Source organism: Varroa destructor, unplaced genomic scaffold, assembly GCF_002443255.2.
Source record: "Varroa destructor unplaced genomic scaffold, Vdes_3.0 BEIS01000006.1, whole genome shotgun sequence".
Classification (NCBI taxonomy): Eukaryota; Metazoa; Arthropoda; class Arachnida; order Mesostigmata; family Varroidae; genus Varroa; species Varroa destructor.
The window spans coordinates 17,258,488-17,275,675 of record NW_019211459.1 but is presented as its reverse complement, the minus strand read 5'-3'; the positions used below and the strand labels follow the sequence as shown (position 1 = coordinate 17,275,675).

Genomic DNA, 17,188 nt, shown 5'->3' with positions numbered 1-17,188 from the left:
GTTAATAATTCAGTGAAGATTATCTTCGGCTTTATTCACTATTTTGCTAGAAGTATATGGAGAATTGTGTGAGCAAATAATTCGGTTAAAACTATAACGGGTTTTTTGTTTTGGACATATAGTAACACTTCACGTTGGATTTAGACCTCCAGAAGACTAGCTGAAACTGCGGTATTAGCACTAAATTCTATAAATAGAACACACTCGGTGAGCACTCGGTGATAGAACGTTCAGCTTTACTTCGCCGTGGATTATCGCATTTTTAATTTGTACTTCGTGATCAAGTGGAAGATATATGCCTCACAGAGTTCTAATAACAGTAAATGGCCAATGTACTGTTGATGTCGAAGCACACAAATCGCATAAAAAAAATCTAATAGATCATTTGGCAAAGCTAATTTAAACTTTTCAAGTTAGCCCAACTAACTTTCCCGGACCAATATATTTATGTCAGAGTGAATTTTTTCGATTGAATGGTAAAAACTCGAAAGTTCAGCTCTGTGCGTGCGCAAGTAGTGTATGATTGCGTGTATGAATGCGTGCATACATAGAGTATGTTTTAAACCGTTAGACTGGTAATTTCAGAAGTTAAATGTCATTGTGTCAGCAAAACTATCTACCGCTATGGAAATATCAAATTTGACGTCTGATCAAGTGAGCGTCAAATGTACTGTATCTCTTTATAATAAGTCTCATTACAAGACTGATTTTATAGTTCAACTGATTTAATAGGATCGTAGGGTGTAGCCTTCGCCGCAGGCACATAACAAACGTTTGGTTTGTTGAGGCATGGCTAGCATTCAAGAAGTTTCTTTGAACTTTAAATTCGTAAACAGACGTGTAACGCAGCACACATGTGTATTATTCTTTAAATTCTCCAAGAATTCGTCTCTTAATTAACACATTATTGTATATAGATTAATATTTATTAATGTCATACTGGTTGCTGTCGCGGCACAGTGAGCACTTCTCGACCTTTTCGGCGCCCACGGGCTTCGTAGCACTGAGTGCGTCGCCTTTTCGCGGACTTGAGATCACTCTCCGGATTCAGCCGACGGTTGACAGCGGTCTCGTGCTTCATTGGCCTGGCGCTAACGGAAGCGGGCTCACCCTCGAACTCGAGGACGCTCGACTCAAGATGATCGTTACCCAGCCTTCAGCGACGTATGGCGCCGCAGCAGCGACGTTGGCTGTTTCAACAGGACGCCATCAGCGTGGAGAGATGCCAAATAACAATGGAAGCAGTTTTGAGAGCCAAAGCGACCGTCAGGATTCATCGAAAAGTCTTAGGCATCAACACAGGTCAACATCGTCATTTTCCTCGTCGTCCTATCAATCATGTAAGAGAGGGGTTTTATGGACACCGTATTAATATGCACGTTACGATGACTTAAACAATATATCAAAGCTCAAAAACTATGTATATACAAACCATATTGGTTTTGAGAATGTCGGATTAAAAGATTAGCTAGCTAAATTTCATCAGAACAGAATTCGAAGAATAATTTATCCATACTCATGCTAGATATCAAGCGACAACAAGAAATATAACGATAATAGCAACACGAGCTTATGCTGGTTTAAGCATTACTGCTGTTCGCCAGCAGCTATTCTGTCCGATGTGGCAATAATTTAAATGTTTTCTAATAGTATTTCGCCGACATGTCATCGAACGGTCTTAATTCTGCTTTCTCGGCATGTGGATGTTGTATTGTATAGCTGCTTATGCTCTCCGTGACAGTGGAAGCGTCAGCCATCGAAGTGACGTCGTTCATGACCGCTTGCTGTTGAGCGATAATGCTATGCACTCAGTTCGAGTACACTCTACGACCGGCTTTCTACGACTTCGTGTTGATGACCAGGAGGCTGGAGCAGTGGAGACCCTTGACGCTAGTCTTTTACAAGGTAGCGTCTAGTACACGGCACAACACATGGTACACGAACAAAAAACCACTAAAAGCTGATATCCGACATTGAACACAGTTAGGCTGGCGGGAACATCTATTAGTATCAGGTGTTGTTAGAATGGGTTAAACAGTTAACCAAGAGCATCGTAAGAAAAACTAAGCGTAAACGTGTACGATCTGCTATGTTCTGATTAGGTTTGGTGTACATTGGCGGTGTACGAGAGTACAGCATACTCCCTGCCCCTGTTTCATCGCAATCTGGCTTCGCAGGCTGCATCGGCGTTGAGGACGTTAATGGTCAAAGCATCAAGTTGGCAGAAGAAGCTGTTATCCCTAGTGATGTCGTGTCGCAAGGTTGCCGAGGTGAAAAATTGAAAAAAATTCGTATAATCCTACGTTGATGGGTAATACTAAAAAGATCCAAATAGGCCTTAGAGAACAGCTCTGTTTGTTTTTACTTACCATTTCGTATGATGAGAGTCTGTAACTGAATAGACCATGTAGCAGGTTATTTGACGAACGGTAAACAACAGGATCTTTTTTTCGTGCCCTATATATAAAGAGTGGACTCCGATAACATAATTAATGATAAATTCACGCAGAAAAACTGTAACATCGACATAGCACCGTCCGGACCAACTAGCAAGAAGCTAAACAGCCTATAGCCAAAGCGGCCCCACAAGTGTTTCGCTTACCCACATCTTTTAATTCGGTGAAATTTACCGACGCTTTTGTGAGTCTTTCGTGAGTGTCCCATGATACGTATACGTGTATAACAGGACTACGAAGTGCCTTAGCTAACAAGTTACGTATATTTATCTCAATTTCCGGCAGCAAAAAATTAGTAAATGAAACTGAACCTTTGTCATCTGAACGAAGCTTGAACAACGCTCTACAGATTGCCTCTTAATAAACGCCTTCGCCCTCTACATTGGGTAGCGTGGAGCCTTCCATATTGCCGGCCTGATTAAACAGCATGAAAGCAAAGGCGGGGCAAACTAGGATTGGTATTCATTTTAGCATCGCTATACTGCATTCTGGTACAGCGCACTACAGTCCACCGAACGCTAACGCTGCCGTCAAATCAGTTGCAAGCGACCCCAAACCACTATCGTTGATTCATCCCTGAAGCCGTGTCTTGAGAAACCTTTTTCTCAGTCAATCAACTCGTCGATCTTTCGTAGACGGTAAAAAACAAGACAGACCGTTCTAGCCGTGGAAAGCAAAGAAGAGTTTTCTCCGGCTAATTTCAGATCGTAAAGCTTTCCTTTTTCTGAATTACTCTTTGTCTCGTTGGACTGCAAGTGATTTGTTCTCACAGTTTACATCAACTAATGCCGATAAATAGTCGGGCGATTGACTAGAGGAATTTCTTTTACAGGCTGACCGACCGCCGGAGGGATGCACACAAAGACTTCTTGACCACAGTAAAATAGGGATTAGAAACTAGATTATGTTAAAGCTATACGTGTGGATAATTGTAGTCAGATTGAGGGGTTTGAGAAAATAAAACGGTACTCAACTGCAGCTACGGACATAACGTTCTTCACAACGGTTATTTCATACTTATTTTTTCCAGCTCAATTAAAGTCAACCCAAGAGCTTTATGTTGTTGTGAGCTAGACGACATTTAAATAAAGTATCAATGAGAAATTCTGGCTCCATGAGACAACAATAATTAGTTTCGAGTTTTGCGTCTAGTACTGCCGTTAAGTTAAGCGTTGTTTTAGCTACGGGGATACAACTCTGGATTTTGATGAACAGTTTGAAAGGGAAAAACTTACGCAATAAAAGCAATAATGTGCTTGCCCATTTAGCGCGACAAGTCAGTAAACTGAAATCACTGAGTCAGTTATATATAGTTGTTTCGGACATCATTGTTTCTCCGAACTTTGTAAATTGCAGGAAAAGCAAGCGGTTGTTCATCGAAACCTTGTGCCCACGGGGGAGTCTGTCACGAGAAGGACTCCAGCAGTCCGAACGCAGACAAACAGCAAACTGACCCAGCTGCTTCCAGTGGGCATTCGTTCAGCTGTGATTGCTCATTCACGTCGTTCCGAGGAGCAACGTGCACCCAAGGTACGACAAAGAAAAACATAAGTTTCTACATTCGACACAATGTGTTATCATGTCGCTACTGTCAAAAAATCGTTATCGCACACTGCTTTTTAACAATATGACAATGGGACAGCTCAGAAAGTTTGTTTACCATCTATAATTACACGCGCCAATGATACGATCGTGTTGGTATATGTACATCTTTTTTTTTCTAATAGACCAAATTAGAAACACTGTTCCTATAATAACCTAAGAAAGGTTTTCTTGAGCACCTGTCGCGGGCGTCGTCCAAGCATATCTTCAGCTGAGCGCTGGAGGTTAACAGGGTAAAATACGTAACAATAACAAACGACTCTTTTGTCTGGCCTAACTATTGCAGAAAGCGCATCATATGAATTTCATAGCGGTGGTTTGCTGCTTACGTCATCCGCTCTCCGTCGTCCCCGGGCCGGGGATGCACTCGCTTTAGGTTTAGTCGCCGAAGTTGACAATGCTGTACTCATTCGAGTTGAATTCCTCGCTACGAGCGATTATATCCAAATCGAAATTGTAAGCTTATATTTCGAATTGTATTCTCCCACTTCATGTAGCCTACTAGATCTATTTATGTATATTATAGTATCAGATTCGAACGATTCGATAATGTGACCACAATTGTGACTTTCTTGCTTCTTTTACAAATAACAAAAGTGCTAGCATTCGTAGCCGAAATATAAATATTATACATTAAAATTGCCCTTCCTTTTTTTTTATACAACATTATTGGCTTAGAGCTCTCATTATGGGAGTAAGTATTGCATTCGATATCCGCATACATATAAGAAGTGTGGAAAACGTACAATTTATTGATTAACAAAAAGCAAGCACGCTTTAAATGCATAAGTAATTTCTGATTCAGATTGACGGCGTCTTGTTTGCCATTTATAACGTGGCTGGTGAGGATTATGCACTGAATGTGCCGGGTGTCTATGTGCATGATAGACAGTATCACATAGTGAGATTCACGCACCGAGCGCGGGCCTCTACACTTCAACTGGACCAGTTGCCCGTACAGACTCGAAAACATAAGCAGCTTCAACAGCTAGCTGATGATGATCGTGAGTACAATTTTCGCTATGAAACTTGCATGCTTCGCTATGAAAATGGTAATAATTTACCACTTATTAGGTACTAGCAATTTTGATTAACTTACAAAAATGGCAAACGTATACTCGATTCTTATTTCCCCACTCACATTTCGCCTGAGTCTTGTATTAGATGGCGCAGCCGATGAAACCGTCGGAGGTGGGATTTCAGCGGATGTTAAGATTCAGCTCGGGGGCGTGTTATCTGGTTCTGCGTCAGCAGCAGTATCTAAAGGGTTCAGAGGTGTTTTGTCCGGAGTGGTACTTAACGGAGTTCGCCTCCTAGAGCTCAGCGCTGAAAGGGGCGATATCGTTGTTCAAGGTGATGCCACTCGCCTTCAGTCCCTTGCTCAAAGCAAGTACAGCCCGGCACATAACTACCCAGCAGATCAACCTTTCATGTTGAACGTAAGTCCTTCCCTTCTATTATACACCAATAAACTTATACAACATTTACATTACATGCTAGATGAAATATATAGCTTTCACAGAATCTTTAAGACATTAGCTTAGCTCGAGCCTCACCTTTAATTTCGACCTCTCTTTTAGGATGCGAAACCTCCAGTAGAAGTTTACGAACGCGATGACCTCGTTTACTCAGAAGGGTCGGGATGTTATGAAAGCGACGATGACGACGCCGATTGTAACAATAACGCGGCTGATGACAATAGTAACTCAGGTAATGACAAAGAGTCGTACTGCACACACTGACGGTACAGGTCTGGTCGTATTGTTAACGACACGAACAATCAGTAAAGCCTAAGTAAATTGTGGATGAACCGCCAGCAAATATATATTTAAGCAAGAAACATACTATACGTACTTGTATCTATAGAAATTGGCCTGGGTTCCTTTGCGCACAATCAATAGTTTAACAAACTCTTTTGAGTAGTTTCTTTTTTTTGTTCCATAAATTTACGAACTGTCCATTTGAACGATCTTTGAACCACTGAGCAGCTGGCGGGGGCGATGAACTCGTAACGGCCGTTTACATCCCTTCGCAACGGCGTAGTTCGGCGCCACATTACAACGGAAATTCCGTTGGTTTTTCGGCCGGTAGCGGCGGCACGACATCACGACCCTCACAAAAGAAAGCCATCTATTCATGTCATGACGACGAGGACTGTGTCGAAGAAGGTTCAGGCAACGGAATCGATGCCACTCGATCGAGATCGCAATCGAGCGGTATTATTGTAACGCCCCGAGCTCCTTACGAATCTCCGAACAGCGGAGATCACTCGCAAATAACCACGACTACGGCCAGGTAATGGAACGAGGATAAACGTTATAACAAAGCGATGGAGGTAACGTAAAGTAATTTAAATAAGCATTCATATTTCTATGTAACCCCCCATGCTAACCGCGTCCAGCCCATAGAATCCGAACGCTTAAAACGCTATCTCAGTGCTTGCAAGTTCTGAATTACTCCCACGTTTGTAATTCAGTGAATAATTACAAGCTTAAAAAACGGATGCTGTTTACGTCAAGAATGCTGACGTCTCCTTTGATTTGTTGCCGATACATATATATATATATATATATATATGTGTATATTATATTATACATATGTTAGCTATTAGACATCGTCCCTAAAGTAGCGTGTTTAAACTAAATGTTTACCAATGACCCAACGAACAATCCTTGTATATGCATTTGATACAACTGGTACATTTTTTCACTGTATTTGATTTTGCTATTTTATCTAGAACGACAACGTCGATATATTCGACGACGTCCACAACTCCATCTCCATCAACTACAACTACCACTCATGAATGGATCATCGTTAAAACATTCTCGACACGGCCACCATTCAAGCCACGAACAACTTCAAGTAAACGCTGTCTTCTGATATACTTGATTTCGTTATCTAACTACCTACAATTAATTTTAACCGAATGATGCTGGACCAAAACAATAATAAACGCACATGTTATACCGTAGCGCATTTCATTTTCAGCGGGCATCCCGGAGGTGTTTTCCGTACCCATTCCTGAAGTTCACACACCGACGCAGATCAACAAAGACAAAAGCAAAACGAAGGTAAACTCAAATAATCATGATGACGAACTTTATATAGGATATAGTACTTTATACTTATATGTTTATTTGAGATTTTCGATATTCACAGCTTATTATTTTCTATGCTAGCCGCGCCCAGCCTGTAGAATCTGAGCGCTTAACGGTATCTCAATGCTTGCAACCTATGGCAGACGCTCGGAACAATTTTTTCGTGCCTAATCAGTGAGTTAAAGACAGACAGCCAGGGTAATTGCGAGGTTGCCGTCCGCTTTCGGAAGTAGCTAACTAACGATTTCTTACATAAAATTCGTGATTGTCTGCTTCGGATTAAACATTATGTAAACATTTTTCTTGATCATCATCTTTCAAAATTTTTCCTTTTATACATCGCTATATATTTTACTTGGAACATCTTTAATTATTAAGGGCTTCTAAGCGACCTTTCTTGTACTAGAAGTCCAAACTTTGCGTCAATGTACCTGCACTTTACATCGTGAACGAATTATTATTTTCCCTAAAATCATTTTCCGCTTCGTTGAAAGTCTGCTTACAATGTGGTAATAATAATAATAATGAAAATGATAATAATAATAACCGTTGTTAATTAATTAATTTAACAGCCTGCACGTGTTGACACAGCAGTGGCAGCCGACGGAACGGCACTCGTCATAGGCATCGTAGCGGGAATACTTGTCAGTCTCGTCATACTCGCATTGCTTCTCTACCGGTTTCGCACTGGCAGACCTGGTGGTGCCTGCAAGCCAAACAGCTTATACTATAATCCATGTGTCGGTGAAACTGGAGCCACAGGCCCTGGTGCAGGTCCCGGAATGGGAGCGCCCATCGGTCCTGGAGGTTTAGGTGCCGGCGGACCTGGAGGCGGTGGTGGTGCGTGCATTCCGTACGGGGTGGCTTCAGGCGGAGGCATCGCCGGCGGAGCGCCAGCCTATTCAACGTTGCACAAAGGTATGGCCGTGGCCGGCAATAAGAAGTCGGAACAAGTCAAAGATCCCCAGGAGTGGTACGTATGAGGGATGTTCAGCACGCAGTTATGGCTCGTAAGAACTATGAGACGAACGATAATATTGAAAATGCTAACAATGACAAGACGAATACTGTGAAGATGCGCAAGAATTACAATAGCAAATGGCTCGTAATAGGAAGAAGCTCGGGCGTGGTCCCACACAGATCGCGCTGCTCGCAAGCGCAAAAATACTGATTATTACCAATTTAATCATATTATACTGCTGCTGTATTGTTAGCAATAAGTCGATAGATGTCCGAGGGCTAGAAACGAAGAAATAAATATATGAGCGAAAGATCTGAGTAAATTAAGAACCGATGCTACAGGGCGAAAGCATTAGCATGATCGCCTAGGTAACAATAATAGGCGAGATACAATTTAGAAAATATATCTGACATGAACCATACATAAGAAGAATAGTAAACGAACGACAAACATACTGATGGACCGGTTGACAACTGTCTGATCAGCTGACGAATGTTTCTCTCCAAGATAACCTCGGCCAGACAAGAACAGATAAATGTCCATCAGAGCAGCGACACTTCTAAAGCCGCAAACCTCCGATGAAACCTCAATAATACATACAAGATAGCCAGAACGCAGCGGAGAAGCTAGCCAGCTGTTATTAGTATTACACAGACAGAAATAATGCAATCGACGGTAACACGCCTGACGACTAGATATGTCGTGTCAAGTAATACGATAGTACTGATTACGATACGCAAAAATGGGTAAGCGCAAGTGCAACGCAAGTCCCATCTATCATGATAATCGTACGCGCAGTTTTGGCACTCATGCATTAACTTAAACAGTTAACAAGAGACCAATATGCATTCTCGATTGTCACTTGATGCCAGCCATGTACCGAAACTGGAGAAAAAAAATTATTAACAAGGAAGTCTGTCTTCCAGCTTTCGAGACGTCTTGGGTCGTCCACAATACGGAGACTATGTATGCCAATTTCCGGTATACTATACCATGAGGAACAGTGGATTTCTAAGCAAACTTTTTGAGTTTCGATAAACACCCTCTTAACCCACACCTCATAGGTTCGGACCTGTTGGCTCCAGATGGAAGAGCAGGACACAAACGATCGCTCGAAAAATGAAAATAGACTTAATGGTAGTAAAAAAAATATGGTGATAAAGACGATATGAAAAAATAGGAACAATAACAAATATATATATATAAAGAAGCAGATTATGTCGCAGTGCTGAAAAATAACTAGATATTGATAGAACTATGAATATTGCCATGTGTGAATGGAACAGGATCAGAATGGGTGGAAACGGACCGGATGTGGTCGAATAACGAGAGCGCACGGAAGCGGATGACAAGATCAGTTTGCTGTTTACCGTTTTGTATCACTTTTAAACTACGTACAGCCGCAACAATAAGTGACAGTTTATAATGCTGCTGCTGCTGATGATGATGATGTAATAGCTATTCCTATTAGCGTCACTGCTAACATTGCACAATACCTTCTGCGCGATGTCATCATCATCTACACCCTACCTACACTCAACTGCTGTCAAGAAACTTTCATATTTACCTTGTCTCGGTGATTTTTTCACCGTTGTTAGTGTTACTGTATTTACTTCTGCCAACCACTGACCACCATCGCAACATCATCAACCAAACGCTGTAACATGACCGTGTAATGTGTAATTATTAATGATAAGACGACGTGGAGGAAACAAATATTATTATATAGAATAATGCCGATAACACTACCAAATGCAACGTAGCTTGTATATTCTATACATTCATATAGAAAATTCCATGTAAGATGTTTAGAGGACGAAGTCGACCACTCTTAGCCGCCGCCGCCGCCGCCGCCGCCGCCGCCGGAGTGTCGTCTCGCTTAGCCTGAATCGGCTCACGGCAATATATATATATATAATATTGTCGATGAAGAGGAAATATGCCGATGAGAAAGAATGAGGAGGAAGAAATGAATCGAAAGGTTGAGGGTCAATTCACAGAGGCCAGATACAGATCCCTGCGTACTAACTCCAAATGAGACGCTAAAAATGGATTAATTCCATGTACCCCGCGACGTACTACAAGGGGACTCACCCTTCACATTATTGACGCTATAGTACTAATTAATAATAACACTCTGATAAGAATAATATTAATTGTAATAATGACAATGAAATGAGAAAAACAATACTAACTTAGAAAAGACTAGTAGTACGAATGATCATATGTGACATAACCCCAATCATATTTACATCATGCATGATAATATTACTTCATATAATGGTGAGAGGTCAGTTGAAGATCGAAACAGTCATAATATGAGACTAATGATCAGAAACTGAGAGGGAGGAAGATAGAAAAGCGAAATATTAATGAAACTATTTACGATGACGATAATTAATGTATTATTATCACTATTATTGAGAGACCATAAACATACCTATGACAATATACAATGCAACAGCAAGCATAAATCTAAATATATACTTGTACATTTTTCTAAGTTTAGTGTGTACGTAGACTGATGATGACAACGTCAAAAGTAAGTTTTGTCATTTATTGAGTTCTTGTTCTATACTCAAACTGCTGGGGAAACGGAACGGATCACTAAAGGGCCAGTAGATAAAAAGGGAACGTCTCAACAGTACTAACTAGTATCAACAACAACAATAATTATAGTGACAATAATTTTCGTACAATTTCCGCTATTTATCATGCCACACACAGAATGTACGCGCACAGACAACCGAATTTACATTGGTAATATCAACGGGCAATCACTTCTACAAATATGCTGATAACGCATACACGACTTACACACTTGTCAGACGCGGTTTTCCCCCGGACGCTCATATCGCTACTGCTGTTGTAGGGCTGCGCAGTGTTTTGGTCGAACACACGTTTATCCGATGCCTAGGCCTGGTGGGAATATTACAGGCAACTGTGTCAAACAGGACAATGGAAATACTTTAACAGTGATAGTTCTAACACGAGGTAGACTTCCTATTTGCGCTTAAAAAATTAATCTGAAAGTAAAATCTTTAGCGCCAATCAAATCCCTGATATTGAGGGCGCCATTTTACGTTTTTTCGTACCGGAGAGTGACGTACACGTTTTCAAGTAAGTAGCATGATAAAAGCTGAAACGTCACCTCAGAATATTGATCATAATTATCAGATGTTTGTGTACGTTGGTCTATTCTAACCATTCTTGAAAAGCGATAACAACCAATATACGATCCCAGCGAGGTTCAAAACCGGCTTCAATAACAATAACAGATAACTATCGTTTGTCTAACAATCTTCGACATAGTAATACCAAACTATAGTATCAATAAACGAGAAGCTGTTGTTGACAGATGTTGCACAACATGCATCATGCAAAGGCATGGTGCCAGCAGTTTCACTTTGTCAAATAGAAAGGCAGTGGAGAGAAAAAAGCTCAACGACAAGATAACAGGCTTCATGCAGTGGCGAATGGGTAGCCGGTTGTTTTTGATGTTTATTTTTCGTTCTTTAACAGACCACGGGCTCTAGCAGACGACGACGACGACAGGTTGTACTATACCGTATGTTCTGTACATAGCTAATGCTCGTTCATACATTGATTATAGTGGGCAAATTATAGAACTACTACGACAAGGAAAATAATTATATATATATATATGTAATAATAAGCGCACTTTCCTAACATGCACATATCTCTTGGTTACAAACCCAGCGCAACAGGTGGCATTATTTCGTCCCTGCAACGAATAATAACATATATAATGATTGACGTTTATATTTATTATTATTAGTAATATTTAGGTTTAAAAAATCAATAAGGTTCAAAAAAGCTAGTGTAATTTAATCAACCGTGTGTGGCGCACTGAAGGCAAGTAATAGCGAATACTCCTTTCTGCCGCGTTTACTGTTACTCACGAAGATCGCTGTTCGATAATACTAATCATACGAACATATAGCATCTTGTTCGACATCTATTAGTACCCTAGATGTGATCTCTGTGCTATTACAGAAAATTTAACTGAGATTCGCACCATTGACAATTGTGACGAAATTGCCATTCGAGTTTTTCTATAACCAGACAGGTTGTCACGAATCACGCTCACAACATACACCGTTTACCAATATTTTCACGCTCCTTAGATTATCCCAACAGGAAGAACAACATAAGCCGCACTGCATTATTGAGGACTGATTGTCTAGGAGTTAATTGATTTATACCCCATATTGTGTCCCAAAAAATATATTCACAGCTGGGAATTATTTAAACTTCGTTTTTTCTTCACATATGGTTACTATTTTACCTACAAAAACCTACATCTATGTAACGATAAGCTATTGAATCAGAAGCCCAATTACGATTTTTAGATCTTCTAGTATTATCACGACGATAAAGTGCAGGGGCTTTCTCCTGTTGGAAACATAATTCGTCATCTTCACCGGAGTCGTTTCGAATGCGCCATAAAACAGATCCTCACAGTAGTGGTTAGTAATTGGTACCGGTCCATATACTGTCAAAAAAGTATACTTATTTTTAGGAAAGTTTATATAAATAAAAGAAACAACTATCAAGAACCCGTACACAGGCGTGCCAACAAGAGTGAAACGCAAAAAAATCTGTTTTATCTTCGATATATCTATATACTTGCGTACAGTGTACAGACCAAATGGCCATCGAATATCAGCTGGGCTGGAAACGCGAATCCACCAGCTCCCCTCTATTCTATCTATCTAACGAAAAAACTAGTAGTCTAGACGTTTGATCGTCAACTAGACAAATGTCACCCCCCCCCCCCACGGCCCATTTCCGCGCCGTTCAAAATGGACGAAGGGTGTAATATTCAGTTAGCACAACTGCCAACAAAAATCGCAAGCTATTATTTTTTTAGATGACGACAACATCCGATTTACTTTCTAAACGTGTTCACTGCTTGTTCTAAGTATATATAACGTGTAGAACTAGTAAAACAACATTGACTGTATTAACTAAACAGACGTTCATTACCGAATTGGCAAACTGAACGTACATTGCCCCTGTGTAAACTTTCGATCGAACATTTGTGATAATGTTTTTAGCTGATTTCCTATAGAACTGAATAGGTACCTCACCTTTCGAAAAAAAAAATACTGACTGTATTTGATTGGGTATAATTTCAGTCGTGCCCTCAATAGGACGGCTGAGTTTCTGTCTGGTTTAGATTATCCGTACTATGTTACCCTGCACTTAGGCAGAATAGCCACAGCAGCCTTATTTTAGGTGGTACCCTCGGAGACAGAGATCTTCTTTGGATATGGCCATTGCTTGTACATAATAATCTCCTGGGGCAAAGCGTGCATTTGTCAGAATATTTGATTATGGAGGTATAGGGTGCATGCGTGTCTGTTCTATAATGCGAAATTGAAATAAGTTTTGAATAGGCGTGTAAAGCTTTTTAGACTTAATTGCCTATCAAATTTTATCATTACACAAAATATACACTCAATAATATCAATACGCATTTAATACAAATAATCACCGACGCTACCCCCTTGGCTAAAACTGATGGAAAAATCGACTGTGAACAAAGGCATTTTTCCCCATTGTCCAATAGGGTTCTAATAATAAACAGGTTAAAAAAGAGAATGTGACAGAAGGTCATCAGAGATCTTCACTGGAAACATTCAATGGTAGCACCTCTATCTTTGCATGAAACACTCATTCGATAACACCGCATCATAGAGATATACACTTATATGCACACGAGCTAATTAAATAGTAACTCAGCGCCGACAATCATGAGCAACACCGGTTGAAATACCAATGCCACATTAAGTAATAGTCTTTTGCCTCGCAAGCTAACGGAAGCACGAACAGCAGTAAGCGATTAAGCCGACTAATTTACTAACACGAAGTAACCGAAATATTATAGGCTATATAGGTGTTTCGATCATACACCGCGCAACTGAAAACGAGATTTGCTATACGAGAAATAGCTATCCAATGGCCATAATTGTTATTAACAGTTCAGACAGGTAGACATGCCGTTTACAAAATTCTGCACTGGATGGCTTCGAGATTAATGTCATCGGCGTTAAGCGAACAGCCAAGTAATCTCGTGCACGTACGCTATCGAATATCAATCATATCCTTTTTTATAGTTCCTTTTTATAATTGCATCAATATTGCTATACTAATCATTACTATTATAATATACGTTTCAACATGTTGAAGATTATATCGACATGATGAAGACGAATCAAAATAGGATTATATTGCATCTATATGTAACACAAATATGCATTTCCCTTATTTGCAGACAAGGTACACCGTAAACGAAACGTTATGTATGCTAGACATTAACATAGACGTACATACGTAGTCTTTCTGTATTTGAGAACTGTTGTTCTTGGCACCGATTTTTGCGCATATGATAAAAAGCGGGAATAATACACAGCCAGTTTCTACATAAAGAACCCTTATGGACGTCTGTGAGGCATTATACACTAGTCTGCACAATTTCAAGATATCGCACAGGCTTTTTTTCAAATTTTATATATGTCAATTTCTGCAAAGGCTGAATGTGGCAAGCATTCAATCTGGTTAAGAATGGCAAATGGAGAGGGTCATCAAAAACAATGTCCGACCCTTCTTAATCATTACTTCACATCTATAAACTTGTGAAATTCTTGAAATTTTTATTAGCATAACGAATGACAAAAAGTTTAATGTCTCTCAGCTAGTATTGTATGGAAAGATATTAACTGGTATGGTGAAAAGTTCTCGAGTGGCCAGTTTTTAAAATAAAGGCACGTTATGACATTACGAGACATTACCCGCAGTGAGTTCGTGTGGGTCGTTAGATTGTTCCTCAATGGTTTGTGTGACGGCCTACGAACGCTGCAGTTTCTAAGAAAGATTGTAATTTTGACCAATATGTGCCGAAATGGGAATTCGTGCTCATGGCGACCCTTCTCGTTAGGATAGCCCATCATTAAATTGCACGTAATATAACGTTATCTATTCAACGACCGCAGAAATGCGCACTTGTTGTTCTTCAGCGGTGTCTCTAACAATATAATGGATGATAGATCCGGTATACAGACTCATTATCGTAGTATCGTAAAAAACAAACAATCTTAATGCTATGAACATCTGCTAAAGATAAAAGAATGGTGCGTTAAGTATACATTATTCTTAGACTATGCATATTATTAGTTGACAGGACAAAGTGATAGCGCGATTGTAGCATGAGGGTGCAAAGTTCAGAGGACGAACCGAAGACCTATCTAGCTGAACGAATCAAAGAATAAGTGAGGTACAAATATTGACTAACTGCTTCTCGTTGGTATCAGTTAAAGAAGCATTTGAGTAGGCTCATGCGACTCTGAGATGTATTAACAACAGTTGGTGGAACGTGACAAGGTTGTCTGGGGGGTGGGGGGGGGGGGGGGGTGCCGTCATTAATGAAAATGGACATTGATAAATGAAGACCACTTTGATGAATGAAGCGGTCTATGGCGGCATAGATACAATACAACACTCCACTGTAACTGCACGAAACATATTTCAGCTCCTGAGTGCAAAAGTAAAAATGTAAAGAACCAAAAATTTATACCTTACTAACCTAGAGGGGCCGATACTATCATTAGTAGTAACATCTAACTATTGCTGAAAACAAAATCGGCGGACAGGTGCAGAGGGTCGGAAGATCCCATCGTCTGTAATTCACATAATGACTCCCTGCATTACGTCCAGGGCTGTTGCTCTATCTAAAATCAACAAACATATCGCGTGGTTCGGAAGGCCTTGCGCGTATGCGAACGGCGCTATGCTGGATTTCGGAGATCTGGAGTCACTTTTTTGTGGATTAGAGAAAGCACCTACTTGCCCAACAGTAGTTATAAAATACTTGAGAATAGTCAGGTTTTTGTAACCATAAGGTAATAAAAATAGACAGGGGTTAATGAAGAAAACGGGTTTAAAAAACAAACTAAAGCCTATTCGTGTAAAAATGAGCCCAAAAACTACCTTTGGGCATAAAATGCACCTTTTTAACTTAAAACAGTGCGTTTGGTCGACAACAGTTTAAAGCATAGAGCTAAAGGCATCGCAAAAAAGAAATGTCATTATAAAATACCCTATAGAATCACACTTCAGGAAAAATTCGAATATGGAAAATGGGTTCGATACGTAAGGTAAGATTAATTAGGATAGAAGCCCTTCCTTATAAGCAAGTATATTGTAACAGCGGCAATGAAAGCCGAAAATCCTACAAAAATTAAACGTTTTAAATAAATATCAACGTTCGCGCATCATACAAATACACACAACTACAACAGCATTAAAACTGCTTATTACTTGTGAGCTTCTTCGCTACAATAGCGGTCTCTCTTCAACCTGCTTTTTTAAAATAGTTCTGTTAGAAAGAGATCTGATGGAAATCTATTAGGTTTTGATTGAAACGGGAACTTTAGCAAAAGTGCGTCATCTAAAGCTTTACTACCCGTTGAATTCACATTGCACTTTCCTTCCCTGTCGTCGTCTGCTAGACATAATATATCGACACGACTTATTATTAAAAAAATCATAAACGATAGTAAATAAAACAGCTATTAAGGTTAATAAAAAAGTGACAATGTATCCTAATTATGATGATCACAGTGATGGTGATAATGATAAGATGGTGAACGTCAAGGAGGCGTAACGTCGACAACAAACATAATTACAGATGAAAACGAACGAAGATTAGATAGAGTACTGAAGGGGGTATCATCAACTGATGCAGTACAGATGATAAGGCGTTAAATAAATTGCTGAATAAACTAAAAAAATGCAACAATCTCTTAGTAAAAAGACGTGATGTTTTCATTTTTAGAGCATAACGCGTACTTATAGAGCCTTTGCAACTGACACTGATGACAGGAAAGTTATATCGAAGCAAGAGAGTCTGCAGTTCATAATTTTCGTCACCGAACGTAACTTGCGTTTCGAATCAACGCCTTAAACTCTATAAATACGAGAACAAGCCTTGCCAGAGACTGCTGAATACTGATCATTTATCTTTAATCCTTTACAAAACCTTC

General features: G+C 39.9%; 1 protein-coding gene and 1 long non-coding RNA gene across 23 annotated transcripts in view; one reads left to right on the top strand and one right to left on the bottom strand.

Moving 5' to 3' along the window:
• LOC111252432 (neurexin 1-like) overlaps positions 1–16,958 on the top strand; it is a 90,395-nt gene extending 73,437 nt beyond the window's left edge. For all 6 annotated transcript variants that reach the window (XM_086992027.1, XM_086992030.1, XM_086992028.1 and 3 more), the window contains 12 exons: positions 961–1,340; positions 1,720–1,905; positions 2,103–2,270; positions 3,813–3,986; positions 4,345–4,514; positions 4,864–5,062; positions 5,223–5,497; positions 5,639–5,768; positions 6,047–6,353; positions 6,796–6,923; positions 7,050–7,132; positions 7,732–16,958. In XM_086992027.1, the coding sequence (XP_086848153.1) occupies positions 961–1,340; positions 1,720–1,905; positions 2,103–2,270; positions 3,813–3,986; positions 4,345–4,514; positions 4,864–5,062; positions 5,223–5,497; positions 5,639–5,768; positions 6,047–6,353; positions 6,796–6,923; positions 7,050–7,132; positions 7,732–8,142 (2,611 nt within the window). In that variant the 3' untranslated portion in view covers positions 8,143–16,958. The remainder of the gene's footprint in view (positions 1–960; positions 1,341–1,719; positions 1,906–2,102; positions 2,271–3,812; positions 3,987–4,344; positions 4,515–4,863; positions 5,063–5,222; positions 5,498–5,638; positions 5,769–6,046; positions 6,354–6,795; positions 6,924–7,049; positions 7,133–7,731) is intronic.
• On the bottom strand, positions 2–11,572 carry LOC111252433 (uncharacterized). 17 transcript variants are annotated; one of them, XR_015329612.1, is made up of 7 exons: positions 11,439–11,572; positions 10,938–11,039; positions 9,688–9,777; positions 7,020–8,057; positions 5,615–6,343; positions 5,200–5,384; positions 2–1,329 (listed from the first exon to the last, which is right to left on the bottom strand). It is a non-coding gene; the product is annotated as an uncharacterized LOC111252433 (long non-coding RNA). The 17 variants fall into 17 exon arrangements; XR_015329607.1 differs by having other exon boundaries at positions 10,938–11,061; positions 11,349–11,485; XR_015329608.1 differs by having other exon boundaries at positions 11,349–11,485.
• Positions 16,959–17,188: the final 230 nt, after the last annotated feature.